Source organism: Erpetoichthys calabaricus, chromosome 10, assembly GCF_900747795.2.
Source record: "Erpetoichthys calabaricus chromosome 10, fErpCal1.3, whole genome shotgun sequence".
NCBI lineage: Eukaryota > Metazoa > Chordata > Cladistia > Polypteriformes > Polypteridae > Erpetoichthys > Erpetoichthys calabaricus.
The window spans coordinates 116318167-116344046 of NC_041403.2; the positions used below are offsets into that span (position 1 = coordinate 116318167).

Genomic DNA, 25880 nt, shown 5'->3' on the forward strand with positions numbered 1-25880 from the left:
TAGAATAAAACCTTACTCATTCTCAAAATTAATAACTCAAAAGGTAATTAGATACATAATGCAAAAGGAGAAAATTAAAATCTGAGAGGGAAAAAGCATGTAATGCAATAAGCTCATAATTATACCGACTGATCGCTATATAGCCTTAAACCAGATTAAGTGAGTTTGAGAAAGGATGGGTAGGTGGATGCAGACTGATCACCCAACAGGATGTATTTTTTAATTCACTCAGTCTAAAGACATTCATTTTTTGTCTGGGTCATGGAAAGCGTAACTAAAATGTATTAAGCGATTTTAAAAATAAAGGACATTACAAGTCTAACAGCATCACTCATCCTGCTGCTCATACTTTAAACAGACATTGTGGTACATTGTTACAGAGAATTTAGTCTGTGATGACACAGAAATCAGATACGGCTGGGCAGGAGATCCTAGTTGCTTTTTTAATTAGGCACAGCTTAATCATTTCATTAATCTTCATATCAGATCAATTACATACTGCGAGTTCACCGATAGTGCACCTGTCTGTCATATTACACAACTAGATAACGATTTTCCAACACAGTTTTGTATTTCCAAAGTATTGTAATCGCACCCCTTTTCCTGTCAGCCAATCGCTCGTTGCCCGACTGCACCGATGCTATATGAACACTTTCCAGGTATGGTGAATTCAGTTGCAATCACAGGTGTTTTTTGTTTTTACTCTTTATCATTCTGTCTTGGTACATAAAACATGACACATCAGACAGAGGATCCTCTCATCTGTTTTCAAGGTCCAAAACCCCTGTGTTCCTTAAGTCTTTGTAGCTACAATATATACACTCTATATATAGCAGTGGCGGCTGCTAGCTTTTGAAACAGGGGAAGCTCATATTAGGCCTTCATCATAAAATTCATTATGTTATTTGTACGTAAATTCTGCCCTCTGTTCCTTTTGCAGAAAATGGTCTGTGACCCTGTCGTACCAATTGGCCGTCTTTTCCAGGGACTTAACCAGTTTCCTCTCAATGGCCAGGAGAGCAAGGTTGCTCAAACGATCTTGGCCCATCGTGTTGCGGGTGTATGACTTGACCTGTTTTAAACAGGAGAAGCTCCTCTCTACACCTGCTGATGTAGCGCCAATTGTTGCCACTAACGACAACAGCTTGTATAGCTGAGGCATTGCACTATCCAACTCCATGTCTTTAAAAAACACCAAGAAATCACACAGCTTACCCCTGCTCCCCTGTAAGTCATGATCTGAATATAGTACTTGAAGTTCAGATCTCAGTCTCCCTGAGTCAAAGAAATGGCCATAACTTTTCAGCACACTTTCAAATGCCTCCTCTGGAAACACTTGTCTCATTTCATCAAATTTCCCTGGATTGACTAATTCTAAGAAGCTCATGCTTTCCAAATTTGAAAAACGCTGAGAAATCTGCTCCATGAGATTGTCTAGGATGGCCATGTACAAATTTCTGTAGCGGTCCTGGGGATCCTGTAATTGTGACAGACGGAGCTTTCTAATAGGTTCATCTCGAGGGTCTGATGTGAGATTTGCTGCTTTTGCATAAACTGCTTGATAAGCCTCCTCTGACCTCTTCTCCTTGACAAAAGCAAGGAGGGACCCAATTCTTTTTTTGCAGTAAAGAACATCCATAGCCCTTTGCTGGACAATATCAAAGACAACATCTGTCTCAGACAATATTTGTTCATATGTGTGCAACATGAACACAAACTCAAAATCCTCCAGTTTCATTATGAAGCCTTTGGCAGCATCTAATGTGTCATCATACATGCTCTCATCCTGGGTAATCTTGTCAAAAGTCTGCAGGAGGCCATCATAATTGTTTGCCACAGTGCTCACTATCCGTGATGTGAAATTCCATCGAGTAGGAGCATTTCTGGGCAATCTTGAAGACCCTGCAGACTCAAGAAAAGACATCCATTTTGTGGACTTTGAAAAAAATGTGGTGAACCCAGAGAGAGAGATGCAAAAAATATTCTTGGCTCAGGCAAGCATTTAGCACCCTGGGACAACACCAGGTTCAGTCTGTGTGCATAGCAATGCACAAACACTGCACTAGGGGGCTATTACTTTAACTTTGGCCTGTAGGCCATTGAGAGATGAAGCAAAGACAGCAGCCCCATCGTAGGTTTGTGCCACAAGTTTTTCTCTAAAACTGTAGCCCTGCATGTTCTCATTTAAAACTTCAAACACAGACTGAGCATCTCGACCCCCTGACACATCCAAAAATCCAATGAAGCACTCTTGAATTTTACCTGCACTATCCACATATCTAACAATGACAGACAGTTGGGCATGGCAAGATATGTCAGTTGCTTCATCCACCTGCCATGCAAAAAAGGAGCAGTCTGAATTTCACCTTTTATATGATCAGAAACAGTGGCTGCGAGAGCAGAGATCAAGTCATTTTGGATTGAGTGGGACATACCAGAAAACACAGCTGATGACTGAAATTGTGTGGCCAAGACAGAGTCATATTTAGCTAATGTTTCTGTAAATTCCCTGTAATTCCCCTTATTTGCTGATTCACTACTCTCGTCATGCCCCCTGAATGCCAGCTCCTGATGGCCAAGCAAGGAAGTCACATCAATTAGACGGTTTAGGAAGGCCCTGTTTTTTTTTTACTGTTTCATTATGTTTCGCCACCTGAATGCAAAGACCTTCATTGATTGCATGTTCAACCCTGACCCTGCCCAGACAACTTAACCTTGCACATGAACTCACATGTTCTTTGCACTTTTCATGCCTTTTGCATGCCATTGTCAAAGTTACCCAGATCCCCAAAACCCACGTTTGACCAAACACATCCCATTCCCTGAGAAGGTTTCGTCAAGAGGCATGGCCAACAGTACATTTTCTTTGTCACAGCACTTCCAGTCAGCCAGTTCACCTTGTCATACCAGGAGAGCTGAAAAGACCTGTTATTTTTTCCTGATTTTTGCACCAGATCAATCCTGGGCGTTGGTCTGCCCTGCCGTTTAATTCTGAGTCTCTCCTCGTAAGGAAGACTACTAAATGGTTTTGCCAAAAGCAGGTCAACAATATTGGCACCGTCTGCGTCTGCCATTATGCACAGCTTGCTAGCTGGCTAGTTTCCCCTTCCACAAGCTACTTTAATTATATGAACGAACTAACTTTACAATGCTGAAACAAGGAGCAAAGTCAAGAACGCTATAATATTTTTTTTTTTATTCTTTAAAGAATGATTTGTACAAACAAAAATGGTTTATATCACCAGCAAACAATACAGAGTGCAGCAGTTTGTCGTACGACTTCACCTGCAAATCCGCATGGGACTGAACTCGAATCTCTGTAGTGCTGATGTATACTTAAGACATGCTGTCAATCAAAAAAGGGGTTCCGCCCTTTAAACAGCTCCTCCAATCATCATGCAGCAGCCCAGCGTCCTGGCCCGCCCACTGCTCCATTCACTCCCAGAGAAGTTGAGCTTCCCTGGAAGTGACGATTTTGGTGCATTTATACAATTACCGTCCAGCTTTTCTGCAGTGAAAAAAGCTCCTCTGTGCTTGCCCATAGACCTCCAGTGAAGCTGGGCTTCAGGAGGGTTTAACACGCTGTGCTGCACAGAAATGTATGACAAGAAAATCGCGTCAAACAATCTACAATAAATACCCGATTCTGAACGAGCTAGTCATGAAGTTGAACGCGTTCTAGCGCACTTTTATTAAAACCAATATAAATACGACAGTGCATATATGAGCGTTCGATTTTCTGACATAGTAGAGGAAGCGGAGCTTCCCTTGTAGTCTTAGAACAGTCGCCACTGATATATAGATATTGTACTTCTGGCTTAGCACTCATTAGCTCTCACACAAACAGAGTCTACCCCATACCCTAACATCAAACCAGTTTGATTTCGTTGGAAGACTGTCACTGATTGAACAGAGTTGTTAGGTATGTCAGACTACATGACTGTCACGGGCGAGAACTGTGACCACATTCAGCTTACTAAGATTAGGGAATCCAACTGAAAAGTTGTATAATTTGAAATGGCCTTTAACTAAATTGCACACCTTAGGAATGTAGGAAATACTCCAAATGAACACAAAAAAATTTCCAAAATGCAAAAGCAGCTTTTATGTTCATGTTTATTATGCACCACAATGAAAAACAGTTGAAACTACAGATCATGTGATGGCAAAGGCATCCTACAAAGGCCCAGGAGAAACTTAACAGTTATATTTTGACAATGTAAATGTTGTATAGACACAGTGTTTCTTTTCAGCATGTGGGACTAAAAAATGTTTGGAAGGTGATTGGCTGACCTTATGATTATGTTCCCCAAGGAATGCATTATGGTGGCACAGTGGTCAGTGTCGCTGTACTACAGCCTCAATGCCCCGATTTGGAATGACAACCTTGCAAATTACTCCCCTATTTCTGTTAGGTTTTACCCCTCATCCCAGAGATGTGCATGTTAGTTAGAAGGCAACTCTATAGAATGGCCCTCCTTTCAGTATTCTCCCTGTCTTTCACCTTATGTTACTGCCAATTATACATTTTATGGAATTCCAGCCTACCAACAGGGTACACCATGGTTTTTAGCAAAACCTGCACACTTGTACACACTTTTGCATTAAACACATCAACACAACTTTTGCTACACGAATAACAATAGCAATAATAATAATAATAATTCTCTTTAATAAAATCCCTGTGTGCGTCCATGTGTGTGTGTCTTCTGGTGAAGTGTGCATGCGCGGGGCATGGTGCGATGCTTCAAAGGCCGCCTGACGTGTCACACAAGACAGAGAGGGCGGGACCTATAAAATATCGCGCGGCCGATCCATTCGGATTTCGGTAAATGAGGTAAGACCTAAAACATAACGCACAAAAAATCCAATCAGGTACTGAGACGCGGAGACCAGCTTCCCCAAAGAGGTGGGATTAGTGTTTGTTGTTCACTCTGAGGATGTCAGATTTGCGATTAACAAAGTTGGCCCAGTAAAGTGTTTTCCTAAATACACGAATTTTCATGATATTACAATAGGATGACTTTTAAAAGTAGATTTATTTTCGCGCACATGAAATCCGTTGCTGGGGAGACGCCATACATACAATAATCAGCTGCACGCCAGCACAGATTAAAATACTTGCTGGAGAGATGTATTACTGTGAGAGAAAATTAAAGGCACACAATACAGTGACGCATATTACAGCCACATACAAGCCAGTATTATTGTAACAGAAAATAGACGGTCCTTTGCCATTTAATATAGACTGTTCTTACTAATGTTTATGCACTACTATTCTAGCGCCCGTTATTGTAACGGGCTTAACGTCTAGGAATAATAATAATAAACTCCATGTATTTTTAAAATTACAGATATTCTGAAAATGAACACCAATTAACTTTATTGCTTGTCTTAATAGAATTAAAGTGCTTCCTAAGAAATTAACTTTGCTTATCTTAATAGAATTAAAGTGCTTCCTAAGAAATTAAACATCTGTCTAACCATCTCCTGAACCCTCTTATTTCATTATGGTGTTGTGGAACATTGTATTGAAGATAAAGTAGCTTCTTTTGGCATTACAAACAACATACTGCATTCATGAGGTCTGTCTGCCTGTTAACAACTTACAGAACCAGAGAACAGAACAAGCTACAACAAATGTGTTGCTGCTTGTGGAAAACCACCACATTCTAGTAGATCCAGGAGCACCACCTTGGTGAGCAAGCCCACAGAGACCACTACTCTGCCAAGAGCACCAATATTGAGCTTGACAATCCCCAGAAGTCACAGCCACTAGGACTCTGCAAAACTAATTTAGTAGTATTTGTATGAGTCACTTCTTAGAGACCACAAACCATCAGCCATGTGAATACTGTTCAACAACAGACAAAATTAAAAATGTTTGGAATTTTTAAAAATATAACAAAAAGGGAAAATGAAGGAAATATCTGAATAAATGCATCCCTGTCCAAAACCCTGAACTGCATAAAGATGATTCAAAGATTGATGGCTGAAGTGTAAAATAAATGAGTATTTCAATAAAAGTATAATTTTAAAATGACTTTATATCAAGCAGTACATATTTTTTAAAGATTTCAGATTAAAAGGCGTCTAACCTCAAGCACCTCCATATGTTATATTGTATAATCCTGCACATCTTTAAAACTAAATGCCGACCTATTTTTAAACTGTTAATTTATTAAAAAATCAATGGCGTTATAAAGTTCAAACACTAGTCAATCACTTCATCACAGTTGTCCTTTACCCAGCAAATCGGTAATGGCTGATCGAGTGCCTGCGCTTTAGCGTGGCTGTGTCCCCAGTTTCCAGCCATTAACTTAATGTAGAGAAGCTCGTCTATGTAAGTCGACCCTTTCGTTTGCTGATCCGATTCTGCAGTTCATGGATGTGGAGCCAATCTATCGCTGGGCACACTCATTTGGACCAATTTAGTGTTGCTAGCATCCACGTTTTTGCAAGGTGGAAGGAAGTCTGTGCAGAAAATGAACGGGTTGATCGAAACCATGATTTCGAAGTTGTCCAGATGCCATAGTGGTGCCCACTCCAAGTACAGCGAAAGTTCTAACGGAGATTCCAAAGATCGCGCCTTTCAGGATTTGCAATGTTTCACGAAATGCATACCAGGAGGAACAGACATGAGCACAATGTGCGTGCTCACCAGCGTTACAATCCGATTTACTTCAGATACATCGACGGGCCACCCTTACTGTCGACTTTTCCAAATTCCCATATGTGATTGTCAAACTTCGGTTTCATAATTCAAGCCATTCAAACTGAATGGCATCTCTTTTATCAGTCTGATGGTGACGTGAGTAACGGGCTTGAACTTAAAATAGATCAATACACTGTTTTGATCGTTTACCTTTGACAGATTCGAGCATTTGTTTATCTATTCGTACTCCATGAACTTACGATTTTGAACGCTACTTTTAGCCTAGCGCGTTTTCATTCTACCAAACTGTGCTTCAGCGTCGAATATTGGGTCACATGCGTTCAATATAACCACGTTAAAAGCCAGTACAGTTGTTCCTTTATTTGCATTCACATACCAACCCCAAAAAACGTAACTGTACTAGCCATTCAATCAATATCAATAACCGATACTCACTCTCTCCCTCTATTTTGTCGTTGGCGCGGCTCCAGATTATCTGCCGTGTCTCCAGCTTCACCTGGAAAGTTCTCCGCTCGGGTCGCTGAGACTTCTTCGAGTGGAACAAAGTGAGGACGGTACCGAGCTCCAGGTTCCGACATAGCTCATTCACTTCACTGTCGTTTTCTGTCCATGATCCATTGGGAAGGAAACTAGAAGCCATTTCTAATAATACTGATTTTTAACTATCCCCAAAAAGTAATTTCTCCAGCTTTACCAAACAGAATGTCTAGGATGGCTCACATTACTCCATTGAAAGTTAGTCCCTCATTGGCAAAGAGCTTGAACACCTTCCAAGATGCGTAATGATGCTAAATTACTGCATTAGCATGAAGCCAGCAAAAATACTTTTTTTTTCTTAATGTATATAACACCGAGTAGAACATTCCTCAGAACTACGAGTCAAATGTAATCCGTTTAACGTGAATACCAACAAAAGCACAAAAAGGTGCAACTATCATCCCGTTGATGCCGCCTGGCTATCTCGCCGTCGAGCGTCTTTTTGCTGCCTCCGACCAGCAAGAACAGATCCTGCTTTTGCGGTACTTTGCAAACACCCCCTTCCTCCCCACCCCCTATCCCTTCTTTTTAGAAACGAGGGAATCGCTCCGCTGAATGCGAGCAAGGCGCGGGGAGAATGGCTGACTGCGAGCACAGGTTGGCCCAACACCGAGTTTTCAGATACAGCGTCGCTCGTCCTCCTTTCTCCTTTTTATTCTCTTTAAAGAATAAATCAAAGCAAACGAATGGCGCAACAAAAGAGTGGCCAACACATCCCCGTACTGCGATCAGCAGCTCCTCCTGCAAGCGAAATGCAATTCTCCCACTGTTCCGTCTTGGTGATCCATTCTGGATGTTGGGGAGAGCTTTCCCTTAAGCTAGACTATGCGTTCTGGGCAAGGGGGACTTGTGTCTTTTGTTGCCCTCCTGACATCCTCCATTGAGAACGGCTGCTACCAGGTCTCTCAGCGGCCGCCCATCCCTCCCCCGTGTACCCCCACAGCGCAACAAAGCCTCTGCCTCTTAAAGACACAGACAACGACTTTCAGCAAGATGCTATTGCGCAGGCGCAAGAAAGCCGTGGGCGGAGTCGGGTTTTCGTTTTGCAGTAGGCGCCGACGCTTGGCGTACGTAAGCGTGTGCAGCTTCTGAGACTGAAAATTCTGAAGCCTTGACAAAGAAACGATTAGCTGTAAATATTAGCGACTAGAATCTATTAACTGAAGGAACACAACATACATTTTGATTGAATATTGCATAGTTACCAAGGTAATGCAGTTTTACTTAAAATAATAACACTCGACATGCTTTTGCGTTAATCTTTTTAATGAGTTCTGTACAAGATACTCGATATTGGTACGGCTCTACTGTGAACCATAAAAGCTGTCAATTACATTGAGTTTTGCAAATCTCTAGTATTTTATTGTTTACACGTCTCAAAATGAAGCACTGTTATGCGAGTTGTACACAATTGCACTTTGAGTCAGTGATGAAAGAAGAACTTACAACTTTGTGGTTACTGTCATCCATCCACTCCCTAACTCACTTGTCCAGGGCCGGTGCTTTCACGGCACACCAGACGGTGTACTAGTCCATCGCACACTCACTAGCAAAACCAACTGAGAAGAAGAGTTTTTGGGCCAGCAGTGAAAACAAGTGGAATTCTTGGTTCTTAAGACGTTTTAGATAGATAGATAGATAGATAGATACTTTATTAATCCCAAGGGGAAATTCACATACTCCAGCAGCACCTTACTGATACAAAAAACAATATTAAATTAAAGATTGATAATAATGCAGATAAAAACAGACAATAACTTTATATAATGTTAACGTTTACCCCCCCGGGTGGAATTGAAGAGTCGCATAGTTTCGGGGAGGAACGATCTCCTCTGTCAGTGGAGCAGGACAGTAACAGCATTCTGTCGCTGAAGCTGCTCCGCTGTCTAGAGATGACACTGTTTAGTGGATGCAGTGGATTTTCCATAATTGATAGGAGCCTGCTGAGCGCCCGTCGCACTGCCACAGATGTCAAACTGTCTAGCTCCATGCCAACAATAGAGCCTGCCTTCCTCACCAGTTTGTCCATGCGTGAGGCGTCTTTCTTCTTAATGCTGCCTCCCCAGCACACCACCGCGTAGAAGAGGGCGCTCGCCACAACCGTCTGATAGAACATCTGCAGCATCTTATTGCAGATGTTGAAGGACGTCAGCCTTCTAAGGAAGTATAACCGGCTCTGTCCTTTCTTACACAGAGCATCAGTATTGGCAGTCCAGTCTAATTTATCATCCAGCTGCACTCCCAGGTATTTATAGGTCTGCACCATCTGCACACAGTCCCCTCTGATGATCATGGGGTCCATTAGGGGTCTGGGCCTCCTAAAATCCACCACCAGCTCCTTGGTTTTGCAGGTGTTCAGGTGTAGGTGGTTTGAGTCGCACCATTTAACAAAGTATAGTTTTAATATAGAGAATAGTCATTGTAGGTTTAATGGAATTTCAGAAACTGTTCATTTTAAAACAAAGACATACACTGAGCAGCAGGGTATGGTGGCAGTTATTTTATTATCATGTTATTTAAAATTGTTCATAAAAATGTCATCCTTCAAATGATGCACTTGTCCTTTATTTCCCAGTTTATTTTATGCTTCATCTGTGTAATTGAAAATGACCTCGTCTTCTAGTTTGATAATTGAAAATGACCTTGTCTTATAGTTTGAAGTTATTCTGTTATGGTGTTCTAATATAAGAAGAAATTAATTTTTTGTGTGCATAAACCCATGCTAATCCATGAGTTAAATTTGTAGGGTTAATATAGCAAGCATCATATCTTTTTGCTTATTGAAATATGTCAAGTGCTCAGAGCCTGTACTCAGTAACTAACATTACACAAAAATGCATTAAATATAAAAATTGCTCTTAGACAAAAATCATTGGAAACAGAGGCTATGCAATAGTCAGACACAGCAAAATCAATTTCTGAGCGGTACTGCAAGACAACCACTTCTAGAAAACAAGAGCACCCTTGATTACAAAGGCAGACATGAATGGAGTGTTAGAAATGTTCCATTGAAGAGAGTTTCAGATTATAGGAGTACTAATTCACATCCACAGTCAAGCAGCTATCTGAATTTTGAATACTGTATTGTTCTAGCCTGTTGTAAGTTGGACTATTGAAGGGACAGTAACAGAGTAATGCAGACTAAAGTGTAAAGGTTTAAAAAAATATCTTCTGACAAGGATAGGTAATAGAGGACTCTCATGATGTTACACATATGGTTTAATGACGTCCTAGCTAAAGGGTATTTCTCAACAGGTTCCATTATTCAAGAAGTAGGTGTAGAGTCTCCCATCTAGTGCTGAAGATCCCACAAGAAGCGGTTATCTCATGTTAACATTTACTTAAAAAATATCTACATTCGTCAAAACATTGACATGATTGTCATCAGCTTAAAAAAAGAAACATGATCATTTTGACAGCGGACATTACACAGTGGAAATATAAAAATATTGAGACACACTAAACTAAGTGCAGAGCCTTGAGGGTCATCACAAGAAAGAAAAATTAGGGAAGATCATGCTTCTTTAAATAAAAGAGTTGTATGAGGCTGGGTTAGTAGTAACATATTCAGATGTAGCCAGTTTGGTCTAGCATAGCACATCCAGCAGATTAATAGAGATTTGTGGGAACAGTGTAAAAAAGCAATGGAGTGATCAAATTAAAAGGCGCATATGGTGATCCAAAATCATCACTCACAACATGAGCAAGGAGACATTGTTTGTTTGTAGCATTAGAGGATACCATTTGTATAGCATCTTTCTTCTCCCAAAATGATAACAAGGAGGATCAAAATATCAAAACTGAAGAATGTTTGTATTGCTTTCTATCCAACTTATATTTTTCACTCTTCCTCAGATACAAAGGTTTCAAAAGGTTCCAGTGTCTTCGAGTCTTCCAGTCACATCGTCCACAACTCACTCACATATGACACCACACTGCAGTTGTAACTTTTTATTATTTTCTTCTTAGGTTTTTGTCAAAGCCTTTACTTAATAGCATTTTGTCTTTCTGACTGCTACTTTGGCCATTCCAATTCTGGCCATTCTGATGTGCTAAGGCTACATAAAGGGCAGAAACTCTTCCCCCCTTTTCCAAGATTTTGCTTCCAACAGTGATATTTAATCTTCTGCCTTCTCTTTATAATACCATCATCAATTTAGCCTTTTTTATATTTATCATCCTTCCACAATGTTTTGATGCTTAATTTAGCTTGGTAACTATTGTAAAGCCCGTTGTCTTTCCTCTGTGCTAGTAAATCTACCCTGTCATCTGAAAATCAGATTTTACATTATGGCTTTTAATCAAGGTACTTTCTCCCAGGTTCTCCCTCTTTTATCTCATTTTTATCATGGCTTCTGCTTACACATTGAAAAGACAATATGCGCAACATTACAACCACTGCATCATCAAATCCACCAGCAGCTATTCTTACTACAGTCAAACTCCTATTTTTCAAGTTCATTCCAATCATTCTGAGAGCAGTGAATAAAGTGTTACTTTATTCAGTATAAAAAGTATTATTCTGCTTTCTAGTGGTAAGATTGACAAAATAATAATGCAATTTATTTATACAAGGCACCTTTCTAAGCACAAGGTCACTGAACAAACAATAAAAAAGCACATTATAAACAAAACTTAAAACATCAGAAAATATAAAAATTAAAACCAAACAAAGCCACTGTAATCATAAAGAAAAAGTAATTTTAAACAAATTGGTTTTAAGTTTACATCTGAAAGCTGAAAATGATTCAGTATTTCTAAGCTCAGTAGGTAATGAGTTCCAGAGCTTGGGAGCAGAACGGCTGAACGCTCTGCTCCCAATGGTAATTAGACAGGCGAGGGGGACAGTCAGATGGATGGAGGAAGAGGATCTAAGGTTCCCAGAGGGAATGGCAACATGAAGAAGGTCGGACAGATATGGAGGGGCGAGGTTTAGAATGGCCTTAAATGTTAACAGCAGAATTGTAAAATCAATTTGAAACTTAATCGGGAGCCAATGGAGCTGCTGCAAGACCAGAGTAATTTGGTGACTAGACGAAAGTTGAGTAATGATGCGAGCAGCAGACTTCTGGACTAGCTGAAGCTTATGGAGAGATTTATTAGAGACCAAAGAGCAGAGAATTGCAATAGTCCAGACAAGAAGTAACAAGACTGTGAACAAGAATGGCAGTGGTATGGGAAGTGAGGGAGGGGCAGATGTGATTAATATTACGTAGGTTGAAGTAAGCAGACCAGGGGCCTCATGTATAAACAGTGCGTACGCACAGAAAAGTTGCGTACGAACGTTTCCACGCTCAAATCGCAATGTATAAAACCTAAACTTGGCGTAAAGCCACGCACATTTCCACAGTAACGCATACCTTGGCGTACGCAATTTCTCCGCTCGGTTTTGCAGACTGGCGGCACCCAGCGTCAAAGCAGTGCTACTGTTCCTGTGTGGTCACCCTTTCTTTCTTGGCTCCACATTCCCGACGCGGCTTTATAAATACACTGAAACTAACTGCATATTGTTTATTAGTGTAATGCATCTGATTGTAATTAACCTGCAGCAATATAATGGTCCAGGGAATAGCCATAGTATTCCAAATACCATAACTGCTTTAGCGTTGTAACTCTCACTGCATCATCTTCTTCTTTCAGCTGCTCCCGTTAAGGGTTGCCACAGCAGATCATCTTTTTCCATATTACTCTCACTGCACCACTTGGAGTATTTATATCACTGTATCTGAGTGGGGAATCAGCAGCAGCTGATCGGAAAGAGAATTATCGGTACACAGCATGAAGCAGACGCTGCTAGAGCCAAGGCAAAACGCTTCAGAGACTTCCCTGTACGGACTTCGCGGTTTAGAAAAAGCTTCATCCCAAGAACTATAAACACACTCAATCAGTCCATCAAGTGCTCCTTGTAGAACTGTTTACTTACAAGTACAATCACCTCACTGTAAATTTGCACTAGTTATAATATTGCACAACCTGCGCCACTTTATGAAGCACGTATTTACATATGATGACGATATCATTTTTCAGATGAAATGCAGCAAAATATGTTGATTATACAGATAAAACTAACTTCATTTAAATAATCTTTATTGTTAATAATTAAACATGTGAGGACACAGTGCCGCAGTGCTAGTTAGTTCAGGGATTGTTCCTGCATTGCGTTGTATTCTTGCTGGTGCTGACGCGACACTGGAAGGATAGACGGATATAATAATTAAACATGTACTACAAAGATATTTCAATGTTCCTTAAAAGTTTTGAAGAATCGGCGTTTTAAGCTTACAGATGGCTTCACGTCTATATAGCTGATTGTGTGGCGATTGGGTTTTTGGAGAAAGAAAAGTAAGGACAGGAATTGGAGGTCAGTACGTTTGGAAGAGACAGTACTTCTGTAATAAATTATTTCATCGAAGGTCACGCATGGTGCAGCAAGCCTCTTGCGTGAGACATGAACAAGCACTGCGCCACCATGTTCCCATGTTTAATAACATGCTTTCATTCCTATCATCATGAAAAAGATATCACATATATACATCTCAGTATTTTAATTATTCAGAGAGCTGTAATATCACGAATGTAATGGATTATGTGTCCTGTCGGAGAAAGAGAAAGCCCGTTTAAGAAGCAAGTAGTGATTCACACATGTAGAGCACATAGAAGATCAAATACAGAACAAAGCATTTAATGTGCCACTTTAATTACAATGGGATTTGAGAAACTAGTAAATTAAACGATTTTAAGATGAAGTTTATGATGTTCTACTTTAATGGCAAAATAAACGACATGATTAAAGTGGAAATTTTGAGTTTAAAGTTGACATTTCATGCTTTTTCCCCCCACTGTGTGCCTATTTTTTTTTTGTCTGTACCCTAATAAGCTTTCATATGACACTCAGACTGTGGGCTACGACTCGCCTTTTCACGGCGACTTTGATATGTGATTTCTTTTTTAATTCGGGCACTGTGCGACTTTGTGAACTTGAGCCTTCGAGTTTCTCCGACACACTGTCACTCGATCAACTTCCTTTTGTTGATTATACCACTGTTTAAACCAACAACTAGTACGTTTTTCCTTTGCCTCCACTTGGTATTCGTTGAAATTCTTATATTTCCCCCCGTGCTTTTCCCATTGTCTTTTCACAGAAGGCTATTTATATTGATTTGCATATTCAAAGAGGCGTAATTCTGGGAGGAGTTGGGGCGGGACAGAAGGCACGTGCACGTACGTTACTTTTCACGCGGATCGGGATTGATGTAGTGGAAGAACGTGAAAGTTTGCGTACGTACAGATTCCTGCATCTGGATTTTTCTGTGCGTACGCACATTCCCGCTTTTGTGCTTACGCCATGATATTGTACCAATGAGGAGAAACTCAGTTTTGTCACTGTTAAATTTAAGAAAATTTGAAGAAAAACAGGATCGAATTTCAACAATGCAGTCAATAAGCAAAGATGGTGGAAAAGAAGAGGTGGGTTTACTAGCAAGGTAGACCCAGGTGTCATCAGCATAACAGTGAAAAATAATGTTATATTTACGAAAGATATTACCAAGGGGAAGAAGGTAAATAATAAAAAGATGAGGCCCCAGGACAGAGCCCAGGGCACACCTGAAGTAACAGCAGTGGGTTGGGATGTGAATGTTTTAAGCTGAATGAACTGAATGAAAATGGATCTTTCTTAAACTGAATTTTTAGTATCTGTCAAAAAGTTTATGCATTATTATTTTTTAATTGACATGTATGCTAACTTATACCAGACAAAAGTTGCTTGGTGATGTACATTTCTGATACAGTTTCATATGCGAGATGTAAATGTTGCACAGTGGTTAAGTGTCAAATGTCATGCCTGGTGGTCACATAAGTGGATCTTGCCGAGTCTTCTCCCACAAACATGTACATTTGATAATTGGCAATTTGAAAGTGGCCCAGTGTGTTGGACTGGTCCTGTGATAGACTAGTGACCTGTCTTCTGTAAAATTCATTGAATATCAGAAATCTGATGTAATACAGATGAATAATGAATTAATGGCTGGATATTTATTGTTAATCAGTTTCGTTTCACCTGAAGAACTATTTTTTAATCCAAATTATACTGAGTTATTCAACAGGTAAACAAGGAAGATGCCCCAAAGCTATCTCAATATGACATCTCATTGTCATTGCACACTGCAGCTAGTGAAAACACCTGACTATACACACAATGAGGCCATTTAGTTTGTGTACATATACATGTGTCTCACCCCAGTCTTAGAAAATGGTTTATTAATGAAATTTTAATGGAACCATTGCTTGACAAAGAACCATTTCAATCTGGGAAGGTTTTTTTTTTGTCATATGAAATGGATTTTTTGTGCTTTAAAAAAAGTTTCTAATATCCATCCATCCATTTTCTAACCCGCTGAATCCGAACACAGGGTCATGGGGGTCTGCTGGAGCCAATCCCTGCCAACACAGGGCACAAGGCAGGAATCAATCCCGGGCAGGGCGCCAACCCACCACAGAGTTTCTAATATGTGGACAAAATATAAACCTTTAATATACAGTATAGTATTCTACCTTGCAAGATACTAACAGATCAACACAATCTAATTTACCCTTTGTTATTATATGTAGTCATTTGTTAATTCACAAATATGTTCTGTTCATGGCTATGTTAGGAATCTGTTATGGATTAAAATAGTTAAATTTGATTATTTTGGCAAGTAAAAAAGGTCCCCTTTGGCACTGCTTTTAAGAATCACTTTGGTACCTTGATTTTTAAGAGTTTAGGATGGACTCGCACTCCGTTCAGGTCCTGAAATGCCTATGGTCCCCCCAAACCCTTCAAACCAAAGGAGTGGGTTTAGAAAATGGATGGACGGTTCCCCCATGCTGAACAGAAAAAAGGGGTCTTACAGTTATTAGGTAGGTGTACCTAACAGAGTGGCCAGTGAAAGTATCCATGTATTTTGTTTGTGTGCATGTAGAGTGTAAATTGATAAGCATTATGTGCCATTCTTAGGATTTCAGGCACTCATTTCAGAGTGTAAAATAACTAGTCAGGAAGAAGTTGGTACTCTGGAATGTGGCAGTGCACTCCTAAAAATAACGGTTCCTTTAATGGCATTTTATGGTTCTTTGTTAGGTTATGTGGTTCCTTGAACTACTGCTTGACCAAGCAAGTCTCCTTTTAAAAACCTTGACCCATAGATATTCACGTAACTGTTATCGTCCAGGCTTAGTTATATACGGTATGGAGCCTATTGCAGATCTAAATAAAGGTTCTCTCTGGAACCCTTATGTGGATGGGTCTTTTTAGAACAACAAAAAAAAAATGGTTCCAATGTGGCATCATTCTGAAGAACCCCTCAGACATCTTTTATTTTTAAGAGTGTAGAGAATGTTTAAATAAAAATAAAAAAAAAAAACGCAACCAAACTCAAATGATTTAGGGTTGTAGAACAGGACCGTGGAATATCGTGGCCCCTTTGCCATTTTCAGGTTATTTGTGTACAACCTCTGTAATGTCTGCAACACCTCTACTTTTGTGTAACTAATTATCTCACTACTAACTGTACCATAGCCTTCTTATAATTTCACCTTGACAGTCTTTTGGAGTCTTAAATCTACACCCTCCAGTCCTCTTTAGTCAGAAATTGAATCAGATTAGGAAAATAATTAATGGATAGATGCAATTATTTTTATCATTAATTACACAAAAATATGGTTTAAAACGCCAACCGGACAGCACAACCTGCACATTTAACATTTGATTTACTTACCTGGAAACTCCTCTTTATGTATTTTAAGCTGCTAGACATTTTTACGTTATCTAATATTTCAGTCTATCAGCTGCCAATCTGCAATATAAAGTAATCCCTGCTGTAAAGAAGTGTGAATGTATGTGTGAAAAATACTCGATCTAGACTAATTTTCCTTGAAATCAGTACCCGGTCATCCGAAAATTACAACATAGAATCTTCTGTAATGTGAATTACAATTTTTCCAGCAATGGACTGTGAGTAAAGTGCAACATGTAAATTGTATTTTGGTCAGCGTCAACTTGTATTAAATGGGTTTAGGAAACTGGCGAGAGCTGTATTAAAATGATCTTAAGCAATAAAAGTTTGCTGTGCTAAACAATATTTGCACATTATCATTAACTTTTCAGAAATGTAACAAAGATGTGGAATGAGTTGCCCATCACCTATCCATCCATTTCGTGGACCCAATTTTCATGAGAATAAGTTGGGGACAGTGACAATGCACATCACCATGTGCTTCCCACCCACGAATGATTCCAGCTCCACAAAGCTCCTTGCCACATACTCGGACTGCCTGTCTTTAAGCCAGAGTTTCAGGTCTACACAGCCATTCGGCCCTGCTAAACTGGCATACCCCTCACTACAAACTGGGGCTAGAAGTCACATCTGTCCTGTTTTCACTGCCTCTGAGATTTTAGACCTTCTCAGCATGAACACAAAATGCTGTACGATGAACCCTGTAACAGAGTTCATTGGGGCATGAAAGACGTGAGGGAGTGGGAGGGTGGGGCCAATACATCCCCCTGAAACTAGTATTATCTATGGCAGGGGTGGGCAAATTCAGTCCTGGAGGGCCGCAGTGGTTGCAGGTTTTTGTACTAACCCGGTTGCTTAATTAAAAACCAATCCTTGTCAATTATTTAATTGCATGACTTGTTAGTGCTTTAACTCTGCCATGTCAGGTCATTCTCATATCCTAGATTTATTTTCCTTTCTAAGGAAATCATCCAAATGATCTGAAGTCTAAAACAGATGAGTAATTCTCAGTGCTTCACTTTCCTTCCAAGTATTTAATTAAACCAAATAGTGCGTGATAAATACACACAGGTGTAAATGGTAACAAGCTAAATGGAGAAATGCTGGTCTCTTTTGTCATTTGCATGGTATTGCTAATTAGGAGCAATTAAAAACCAAGAATACAGCTGTTTAAGACTAAAACAAGCAGTAAGGGTTCAAAATCTTAACGAGTGAGACAACTAAAGTGAAGCTGAAAAGTGAAGCTGAAGTGTTACTTGAGCAATAAGGGCTTCTTATTAAGGAATTGGGTTGGAGCAAAAACCTGCAGCCACTGCGGCCCTCCAGGACTGAATTTGCCCACCCCTGATCTATGGATTCACGGTATGGTGCTTCAGCATTCTTTCTGAGACAGCCGCCGATGTCCAAAGTCAAGTGTGTCTTTTATGTTCGTGCGCACCCAACTGGCCGAAGCTTTCTGAACAACTGCCTTACCTAATGAAACTTGGAAGTACGTCTAATGGGACATGTAAAATAACTTATTTTTAAGCAAACTGTAAGGAAAATAAGTTGAAAATGCTGCGGCCCATAAAATATTTTAATTCGCATGAAAATTCTTTTTTGCAGTTTATTTAGGCTCTATTGTTTTTTTTCAGCCTTCCGGTTTTAACACTTTTTTCTAAAGAGGACAGTTTCATATGAATACATGGCTATAATCTGGGACTATGAAATGTAAATCCAGCAATGTCCAGCGAACATGCCCGACATCAGGGTGAAGTCAAGCACCGGGTAGAGACGAGGTGCATAGCTGGATGGTGTTTGCCTCCCACCCGACTGGAGGGAGTTATCAAATGCCCGTGAGGCTGAGGAGGAATTTCTGATGACTCAGAATACGAGGATGATTAGAGAAAGCGTGCGACTGAAAGCGACGGGGGAGCAGTGCATGATTGCCTGTGTTCAGTTTCGTTGTTGTCTTTCTTAGAGGGTCTCCCAAGCTCCTAACTGCAGAATTAGGCCTCTTTTTATTTAATTATTAAACAAGAAACATCCCTGTTCTGGACTAATAAAATACTACTTGTACTTTTGTACCAGTTCGTAACCACCACACCAGTATTTTACATTAATACAAAGTATAACCTTTGAGCAAATAAGTCATATTTCTATTAGTTTAAGATTCCTAAATTTCTAGTCCAGCCAAATGACACGTCCTCTGTCCCAAAGGCAAAGTTCATAATTAAAAAAAAAAAAAAAAAAAAAAAAAAACCTCGAAAATGGTAATCCCCACTTTGGCTACTCAGGTATCTAACAACCCTATGTAGGTTCACTTCTCAAGCAGTCTTACACTTGTGCATTCAAAAGCTTAGATTTACAGTTAGGTCCATAAATATTTGGACAGACAACTTTTTTCTAATTTTGGTTCTGTGCATTATCACAATGAATTTTAAATGAAACATCTCAGATGCAGTTGAAGTGCAGACTTTCAGCTCTAATTCAGTGGGGTGAACAAAACGATTGCATAAAAATGTGAGGCAACTAAAACATTTTTTTAACACAATCCCTTCATTTCAGGGGCTCAAAAGTAATTGGACAAATTAAATAACTGGAAATAAAATGTTCATTTCTAATACTTGGTTGAAAACCCTTTGCTGGCAATGACAGCCTGAAGTCTTGAGCTCATGGACATCACCAGATGCTGGGTTTCCTCCTTTTTAATGCTCTGCCAGGCCTTTACTGCAGCGGATTTCAGTTGCTGTTTGTGGGCCTTTCTGTTTGACGTTTAGTCTTCAACAAGTGAAATGCATGCTCAATTGGGTTAAGATCAGATGACTGACTAGGCCATTCAAGAATTTTCCACTTCTTTGCTTTAATAAACTCCTGGGTTGCTTTGGCTGTATGTTTTGGGTTATTGTCCATCTGCATCATGAAACGCCGCCCAATCAATTTGACTGCATTTAGCTGGATTTGAGCAGGCAGTAGGTCTCTGAACAGCTCAGAATTTATTCGGCTGCTTCTGTCCTGTGACACATCATCAAACACTAGTGTCCCAGTGCCAATGGCAGCCATGCACACCCAAGCCATCATACTGCCTCCACCGTGTTTTACATATGATGTGGTATGCTTTGGATAATAAGCTGTTCCACGCCTTCTCCATACTATTTTCTTGCCATCATTCTGGTAGAGGCTGATCTTGGTTTCATCTGTCCAAAGAATGTTTTTCCAGAACTGTGCTGGCTTTTTTAGATGTTCTTTAGCAAAGTCCAATCTAGCCTTTCTATTCTTGAGGCTTACGAGTGGCTTGCACCTTGCAGTGCACCCTCTGTATTTACTTTTATGCAGTCTTCTCTTTATGGTAGACTTGGATATTGATATGTCTACCCCTGGACAGTGTTGTTCACTTGGTTGGCTGTTGGGAAGGGGTTTCTCTTCACCATGGAAACGATTCTGCGATCATCCACCACTGTTGTCTTCCGTGGACGTCCAGGTCTTTTTGCGCTGCTGAGTTCACCAGTGCTTGCTTTCTTTCTCAGGATGTACCAAACTGTAGATTTTGCCACTCGTAATATCCACATTACTAACCGAGAATGGTAAACCGGATGGACGCAGGGACATCCGGCCATGGGCCGTGGACGCAAAAGATGTACTGCGCAGGCGCCCCACAAATCCCACCCCCCCCTCCAAGCAACGGGAACCGGATGGAATGCAACGTAAAATAAGAAATGAGGCGCCGCAACCACAGAAAAAAGGAGTCATACGCCAGCGCCGCACACAGCGCCGCACGAAGCCCATTGCACACGAAACGGGACACACACAAAGAGGAGGATTCAACAAGCCCCTAGCACACAAAAAAAAAAGAAGCCGAGAGCGCCACACAAAGCCCATTGGACACGAAACGGGACAGACTACGGACATAGCACACGAAACGTACACAAAAACGACGATTCAGACCCACGACCACACTAACATAAATAAGAAATGACACACAAAGCCCCATTTCTAAAGGAACCGTCCGTATTAAACATACATCATCTCAACACGTTCACACTATGCAGCATAGGTGGATCTCATTACAATGAGGCACTATTAACCGTTCAACCGCAGAAAAGGCTCCATATTAACAGTGAGTGCGATCCTCCTTATTACTTATCCATATTTCTCACGCTGAAGAACAAAAGTCATGAATTCACGATCACGGGTACAAAACGATACGGCTCAGATAACGGGACCAAACACACAAACCCGCATGAAAAAACAAAATACACATCGGCGCCTACAACGCGCTTCTGAAACTCCGGAAGAAAAAATGTCTCGGCTCCAAAAACGCAAAGCTCAACACACACAGTTACAGAGACGAGCCCAAATGGACAGACACAATGAACGTAGACGCATGCAGCGCGTGTCTCAAAGTGCTGCATCGAAACAGGCACGGGTTCAAAACGAAACACCTCGCGTCTCAGACATACAAAAACGGCAGCGAAGAGACAACATAAATAAACGCAGACGTCTACAACGCACATGTGAAATGCCGGAAAACAAACAGGCAAGGCTCCAAAAAGAGAAAGCTCCACTGACCGACATACAAAAACGGGCAAGGCTCAATACAAACAATGCACGACGTAGACTACAACGGACTTCTCACACAGCACAGGCGAATCGATTACAGCTCCAAAACAGCACGTCCCAAATACTGGACATGCAACGATGTGCCTCTCAAACGGCACAAGCAAAAGATACACGTCACGGACATCAACGCCAGACACCTGCTAAACTCTTCCGCCACTTAGCTGACAACGCGTTCAATAATGAGTCCAGTATTCAGGAAAATTCATTGGGATTAATGAATGTCATTTGCAATCATTGTCATTCACTTAACTTCCCTGAAGAAACAACTGGCAATACAAGTAATGAATTTACACGTTGTTGTCAAAAGGATCAAATTAGACTGCCTCCTTTACATTCATATCCTGAATATCTACACAAGCGTCTAACTAACGATGTACCTGAAAGTAAAAACTTTATGAACTGCATTAGATCCTACAATAGTTCATTTGCTTTTGCATCTAATGGCATCCAGTCACTTACTCAACACCATTGATAAACTTCTACAATAGTTGATGAATAATAATATTCCCTTTGGAGGAAAGGTACTTTTATTAGGGGGAGATTTTACACAGTGCTTAGCTACTGTTCCACATGCCATGCGCTCGGCTATTCTTCAGTCCACCTTAAAATACGCAGACAATTGGCATTGCTTTCAAAAGAGTTACGGAGATATTTGGAACACCAATTTCATTACACCAAATACCCCTTTTAACACAACGAACTATATTATGTCCAAAAAATATTACTGTTGATCACATTAATAACCAGGTCATTTCATTACTTCTTGGAGAGGCACAGCTCTTTCTAAGCTCTGACAAAGTTGACTCTGATGACGACAATGACCATCTTAATTTCCCCTTAGAATATTTGAACACTATTATCCCAGCCGGATTACCACAACACAATCTTAGCCTTAAAAACGGAACAATAATCATGCTATTAAGAAACCTTAACACTAAACAGGGTTTATGCAATGGTACACGTTTAGTGGTCAACACCATGCCACACAATGTTATTGAAGCAAAACTTCTTACAGGATCACATGCTAACAATACTGTTCTAATTCCTACAATTGACCTTACAAGTTCTGACCTGGAATTACCTTTTACACTTAAACGGCGACAGTTCCCCATTAAACCTGCCTTTGCCATGACCATCAACAAATCACAAGGACAAACCATGGACAAAGTTGGCATCTACCTCTCTGAGCCCGTTTTTGGACATGGACAACTTTATTTGCTTCCTATATGCGTCATCTACACCTTCACACTATGCTATATCTCATTCATACATCACGCTCTTTGTAATTTCACAACACCAGGGGTTGGCGAGCGAAGCGAGCAGGGGGCGGAGCACCCTAGTTGTAGCAATTTCTCGGATGGGTTTTTTCTGTTTTCGCAGCTTAAGGATGGCTTCTTCCACCTGCATGGAGAGCTCCTTTGACCGCATGTTGTCTGTTCACAGCAAAATGTTTCACATGCAAGCACCACACCTCAAATCAACTCCAGGCCTTTTATCTGCTTAATTGATAATGACATAACGACGGACTTGCCCACACCTGCCCATGAAATAGCCTTTGAGTCAATTGTCCAATTACTTTTGAGCCCCTGAAATGAAGGGATTGTGTTCAAAAAATGCTTTAGTTGCCTCACAGTTTTATGCAATCGTTTTGTTCACCCCACTGAATTAAAGCTGAAAGTCTGCACTTCAACTGCATCTGAGTTGTTTCATTTAAAATTCATTGTGGTAATGTACAGAACCAAAATTAGAAAAAAGTTGTCTCTGTCCAAATATTTATGGACCTAACTGTATAGCATGAAATCAACGGATATGTAGAACTTACGAAACCCCACACAGGCAGTAAACGGGCCTATAGTCCACCACAGAGGTCTAGAGCTGTTAAGTGTTTTAAAGCTCTGCAGAGATTACCCGTCTTTTTTATAACAAATAACTTTTATATCATATAATCGAAGATGTACGTATTTATATGATTCTAAGGTTGCATAATTACATGTCTTAATGAAAACCTTATTTCAAATAGCAAAGTTTTAGATCAGAACACCTGTAACTGCAACAAAAATATTAAATCGTACAGTGGTGTGAAAAACTATTTGCCCCCTTCCTGATTTCTTATTCTTTTGCATGTTTGTCACACAAAATGTTTCTGATCATCAAACACATTTAACCATTAGTCAAATATAACACAAGTAAACACAAAATGCAGTTTTTAAATGATGGTTTTTATTATTTAGGGAGAAAAAAAATCCAAACCTACATGGCCCTGTGTGAAAAAGTAATTGCCCCCTTGTTAAAAAAATAACCTAACTGTGGTGTATCACACCTGAGTTCAATTTCCGTAGCCACCCCCAGGCCTGATTACTGCCACACCTGTTTCAATCAAGAAATCACTTAAATAGGAGCTGCCTGACACAGAGAAGTAGACCAAAAGCACCTCAAAAGCTAGACATCATGCCAAGATCCAAAGAAATTCAGGAACAAATGAGAACAGAAGTAATTGAGATCTATCAGTCTGGTAAAGGTTATAAAGCCATTTCTAAAGCTTTGGGACTCCAGCGAACCACAGTGAGAGCCATTATCCACAAATGGCAAAAACATGGAACAGTGGTGAACCTTCCCAGGAGTGGCCGGCCGACCAAAACTACCCCAAGAGCGCAGAGACGACTCATCCAAGAGGTCACAAAAGACCCCAGGACAACGTCTAAAGAACTGCAGGCCTCACTTGCCTCAATTAAGGTCAGTGTTCACGACTCCACCATAAGAAAGAGACTGGGCAAAAACGGCCTGCATGGCAGATTTCCAAGACGCAAACCACTGTTAAGCAAAAAGAACATTAGGGCTCGTCTCAATTTTGCTAAGAAACATCTCAATGATTGCCAAGACTTTTGGGAAAATACCTTGTGGACTGATGAGACAAAAGTTGAACTTTTTGGAAGGCAAATGTCCCGTTACATCTGGCATAAAAGGAACACAGCATTTCAATAAAAGAACATCATACCAACAGTAAAATATGGTGGTGGTAGTGTGATGGTCTGGGGTTGTTTTGCTGCTTCAGGACCTGGAAGGCTTGCTGTGATAGATGGAACCATGAATTCTACTGTCTACCAAAAAATCCTGAAGGAGAATGTCCGGCCATCTGTTCGTCAACTCAAGCTGAAGCGATCTTGGGTGCTGCAACAGGACAATGACCCAAAACACACCAGCAAATCCACCTCTGAATGGCTGAAGAAAAACAAAATGAAGACTTTGGAGTGGCCTAGTCAAAGTCCTGACCTGAATCCAATTGAGATGCTATGGCATGACCTTAAAAAGGCGGTTCATGCTAGAAAACCCTAAAATAAAGCTGAATTACAACAATTTTGCAAAGATGAGTGGGCCACAATTCCTCCAGAGCGCTGTAATAGACTCATTGCAAGTTATCGCAAACGCTTGATTGCAGTTATTGCTGCTAAGGGTGGCCCAACCAGTTATTAGGTTCAGGGGGCAATTACTTTTTCACACAGGACCATGTAGGTTTGGATTTTTTTTCTCCCTAAATAATAAAAACCATCATTTAAAAACTGCATTTTGTGTTAACTTGTGTTATATTTGACTAATGGTTAAATGTGTTTGATGATCAGAAACATTTTGTGTGACAAACATGCAAAAGAATAAGAAATCAGGAAGGGGGCAAATAGTTTTTCACACCACTGTATATTACATTTAGTGGCTTATAAAATATTTGTATAGCAACTGTTGTAGTAAATTGACGGGTTGACATGAGAAATGAAGACTGAAGTCTTCTGTCACTGATATGAGGTACAAAGTTATTTAGAAGACTGTCATCCCGTCATTTGTAGAACTGTAGAGATGATGCAGCTGAAACAACAGATGGAATATCATGCCTGAAATGTTCAATTGCATACAGGTTCAATCCTCAAGTTGTAGATTCAATGATACGCCAAAACACCTCAACATGTCAGTTAAATTATAATGCAAAGTAATACTATACTTTAAACATTTCTAAATATTAGGCTATCAAATTTGCCATTCTGATGTTGTACTTTAAATGAATTAATTACACTCCACATTTAAAAGCAACCAACAACATGGTTTATGATATTAAGTTATTTCAAGCCTTTTCATACATCTCACATTTACTACTTTTAAACCAATCTGCATGTCATTTACAGACTCGGATTAGAAGATTATTAGTTAAATTCTGTTCTCTAATTTTAACAGTAAAACACAGAGGCTTGTATTTTGAAGAAAGAAGATCCTCTTCTCTCTAAGGACTACACTCAAGATTGCAACAC

The 25880-nt window shown here is 40.2% G+C and overlaps 1 protein-coding gene across 1 annotated transcript in view; it reads right to left on the minus strand.

Moving 5' to 3' along the window:
- Nucleotides 1-8159, minus strand: part of plcg1 (phospholipase C, gamma 1) — a 201168-nt gene extending 193009 nt beyond the window's left edge. The window contains exon 1 of the mRNA XM_051932817.1: nucleotides 7112-8159. Within this exon, the coding sequence (XP_051788777.1) occupies nucleotides 7112-7316 (205 nt within the window). The 5' untranslated portion in view covers nucleotides 7317-8159. The remainder of the gene's footprint in view (nucleotides 1-7111) is intronic.
- Between the last annotated feature and the right edge of the window lie 17721 nt (nucleotides 8160-25880).